At 40.0% G+C, this 3,773-nt stretch overlaps 1 protein-coding gene across 4 annotated transcripts in view; it reads left to right on the top strand.

Moving 5' to 3' along the window:
* LOC127635175 (DNA topoisomerase 1-like) overlaps nt 1–3,154 on the top strand; it is a 27,064-nt gene extending 23,910 nt beyond the window's left edge. For 2 of the 4 annotated variants that reach the window (XM_052115036.1, XM_052115035.1), the window contains exons 13-14: nt 1,458–1,607; nt 2,378–3,143. In XM_052115036.1, the coding sequence (XP_051970996.1) occupies nt 1,458–1,607; nt 2,378–2,480 (253 nt within the window). In that variant the 3' untranslated portion in view covers nt 2,481–3,143. Of the gene's footprint in view, nt 1–1,457; nt 1,608–2,377 lie in introns of all 4 variants that reach the window. The other 2 variants (XM_052115034.1, XM_052115033.1) reach the window with 2 other exon arrangements.
* The last annotated feature ends 619 nt before the right edge of the window (nt 3,155–3,773 follow it).

The raw sequence follows: 3,773 nt of genomic DNA, 5'->3' as shown, positions 1-3,773 counted from the left end.
TACTCACTCTATACTCGCTATACTCACTATGCTCACTCTAGACTCACTATACTCACTCTATACTCACTCTATACCCACTATACTCACTCTATACTCACTATTCTCACTCTACTCACTATACTCACTCTATACTCGCTATACTCACTCTATACTCACTGTATACTCACTCTATACTCACTCTATACTCACTCTTTACTCACTCTATACTCACTCTTTACTCACTGTATACTCACTCTATACTCACTCTATACTCACTCTATTTTCACAGTATACTCACTCTATACTCACTATTCTCTCTATACTCACTCTACTCGCTATACTCACTATGCTCACTCTAGACTCACTCTATACTAACTCTATAATCACTATACTCACTCTATACTCACTGTATACTCACTATGCTCACTCTAGACTCACTATACTCACTCTATACTCACTCTATACCCACTATACTCACTCTATACTCACTCTATACTCACTATTCTCACTCTACTCACTATACTCACTCTATACTCGCTATACTCACTCTATACTCACTCTATACTCACTCTATACTCACTCTTTACTCACTCTATACTCACTCTATACTCACTGTATACTCACTCTATACTCACTCTATACTCTATTTTCACTGTATACTCACTCTATACTCACTATTCTCACTCTACTCTCTATACTCACTCTACTTGCTATACTCACTATGCTCACTCTAGACTCACTCTATACTAACTCTATAATCACTATACTCACTCTATACTCACTGTATACTCTATACTCACTCTATACTCACTCTATTTTCACTGTATACTCACTCTATACTCACTATTCTCACTCTACTCTCTATACTCACTCTACTCGCTATACTCACTATGCTCACTCTAGACTCACTCTATACTAACTCTATAATCACTATACTCACTCTATACTCACTATACTCACTCTATTCTCACACTATACTCACTCTATACTCACTATACTCACTCTATACTAACTCTACTCACTCTATACGCACTACACTCACTCTATACTCGCTATCCTCACTATACACACTATACTCTTTATACTCACTATTTTCACTCTATGCTCTTTATACTCACACTATACTCTATACTCACTCTATATGTACTCTATACTCTTTATACTCACTCTATACTCACACTATTCTCAATATACTCGCTCTATACTCCCACTATATACTCGCTATACTCACACTATACTCACTATATACACACACCCTATATGCACTCTATACTCTTTATACTCGCTCTATACTCACTCTATACTCGCTATACTCACTCTATACTCACCCTATACTCACTATACTGAGTGTTCTGCATGATACATGATATCACATATGTACAGTACTTGAACCGCATTCAGTCCCACCTGACCGTTGGGATTGTATCACCTGTGACGGATGTTTGTTCCAGCTGTAAACTGCACCTCTCTCTCTTCAGGCTGGTAGAAAAGAAGGAAAAGATGGTTCAGAGATTATATGAACAGTTGAAGAAGCTGCAGCTGCAGGAAACTGATCGTGAGGAGAATAAAGTGATCGCTTTGGGCACGTCCAAACTCAATTATCTGGACCCTCGCATCACTGTGGCCTGGTAAAAATACACTCACACACACACATTCACAGACACACACATATACACTCACACATACACACACACACACATGTATTGTGCACTGACTGACTTTTCTTAAAAATGACAAACAGCTGTTAGTACTAATGATGATAAAGTCTTATTTCTGCAGTGGCGTTTATATTAGGGCTGGGTAAAAATATAGATTTTCTGATTTATAACACATTTATTAACACTATAATAATGTGTAAATATATAGATATTTAGAAACACAATCATACGTTCTGAAATATTATAACTTTGTGTAACACTGTTAATATTAAAGAACTTCTGGCCTCCTACAGCTTCACTATGGACAGTTTTGGGGACATTTGCTCCATGTTTTTGTTTTGAGTTTGATAGTGACAAAGTAACACTTAAAGCTGAAGTATGTAACTTTTATTCTGTTTAAATACTGGGCCCACCCCAACGACGCTTCTCGACCAATGGCGTGAGTTGGGGGCGGGGCTTTGTCTTTGTTTGACCAATGGGAGACAGAGGGAGTATTCAGAAAGCCGTTTTGAAAACAATATATTTTTGCAATTGTGTTTGGTGGTGCAGAAATGACATACTTCAGCTTTAAATGTTAGATGTGGAATTGTTTTTAAAGTCATTTAAAATGTATAAAATGTAATTTAGTGTTTAAAGAGGTGTAGCTGACCTCAGCACTATTAGTTTATATCAGAGCAGGATGTCTGTTCTCTTCCGGCAGTAGACGAGACTCGCTTTAATCAGATGATGTTGTTTGGTAGGTGTAAGAAACATCATGTCCCCATTGAAAAAATCTATAACAAAACCCAGAGGGACAAGTTCGGCTGGGCCATTCTCATGACGGAGGAGCACTTCCAGTTCTGATGCCTCACAATGACACCTCGGAGAATACTTCTGTTGAGAAGATGTGTCTTTGTTTTCTCCAGCTGGATTGATGTACTCATGATGTGTCTGTTGTGTAAAATGATCAAACGTCTCTAGTAAAATCATATTGTTCTATTTCGGTTCTTTCTTGCATGTGAAATTGAGATCCTGCGACTTTAGTTTGAGTGACAGCTGTCATTAATGAGTCTCGTGCTCGTCGTAAAGATAAACGTCAGCCGCAGGTTACGTGCAGATGATACGTGACGTTTACATGACCACATATACACCCGTGTGCGTTTACATGACCACATATACACCCGTGTGCGTTAACATGACCACATATACACCCGTGTGAGTTTACATGACCACATATACACCCGTGTGCGTTAACATGACCACATATACACCCGTGTGAGTTTACATGACCACATATACACCCGTGTGCGTTAACATGACCACATATACACCCGTGTGAGTTTACATGACCACATATACACCCGTGTGAGTTTACATGACCGCATATACACCCGTGTGAGTTTACATGACCGCATATACACCCGTGTGAGTTTACATGACCGCATATACACCCGTGTGAGTTTACATGACCGCATATACACCCGTGTGCGTTAACATGACCGCATATACACCCGTGTGAGTTTACATGACCGCATATACACCCGTGTGCGTTAACATGACCACATATACACCCGTGTGCGTTTACATGACCACATATACACCCGTGTGCGTTAACATGACCACATATACACCCGTGTGAGTTTACATGACCACATATACACCCGTGTGCGTTAACATGACCACATATACACCCGTGTGAGTTTACATGACCACATATACACCCGTGTGCGTTAACATGACCACATATACACCCGTGTGAGTTTACATGACCACATATACACCCGTGTGAGTTTACATGACCACATATACACCCGTGTGAGTTTACATGACCGCATATACACCCGTGTGAGTTTACATGACCGCATATACACCCGTGTGCGTTAACATGACCGCATATACACCCGTGTGCGTTTACATGACCACATATACACCCGTGTGAGTTTACATGACCACATATACACCCGTGTGCTTTTACATGACCACATATACACCCGTGTGAGTTTACATGACCACATATACACCCGTGTGCTTTTACATGACCACATATACACCCGTGTGAGTTTACATGACCACATATACACCGTGTGAGTTTACATGACCACATATACACCCGTGTGCTTTTACATGACCACATATACACCGCGTGTGAGTTTACAT

The sequence above is a fragment of the Xyrauchen texanus genome, chromosome 42 (genome assembly GCF_025860055.1).
Source record: "Xyrauchen texanus isolate HMW12.3.18 chromosome 42, RBS_HiC_50CHRs, whole genome shotgun sequence".
NCBI classification, from domain to species: Eukaryota; Metazoa; Chordata; class Actinopteri; order Cypriniformes; family Catostomidae; genus Xyrauchen; species Xyrauchen texanus.
Note: the sequence above shows the minus strand (reverse complement) of the source record. Positions and strands in the feature narration are given on the sequence as shown.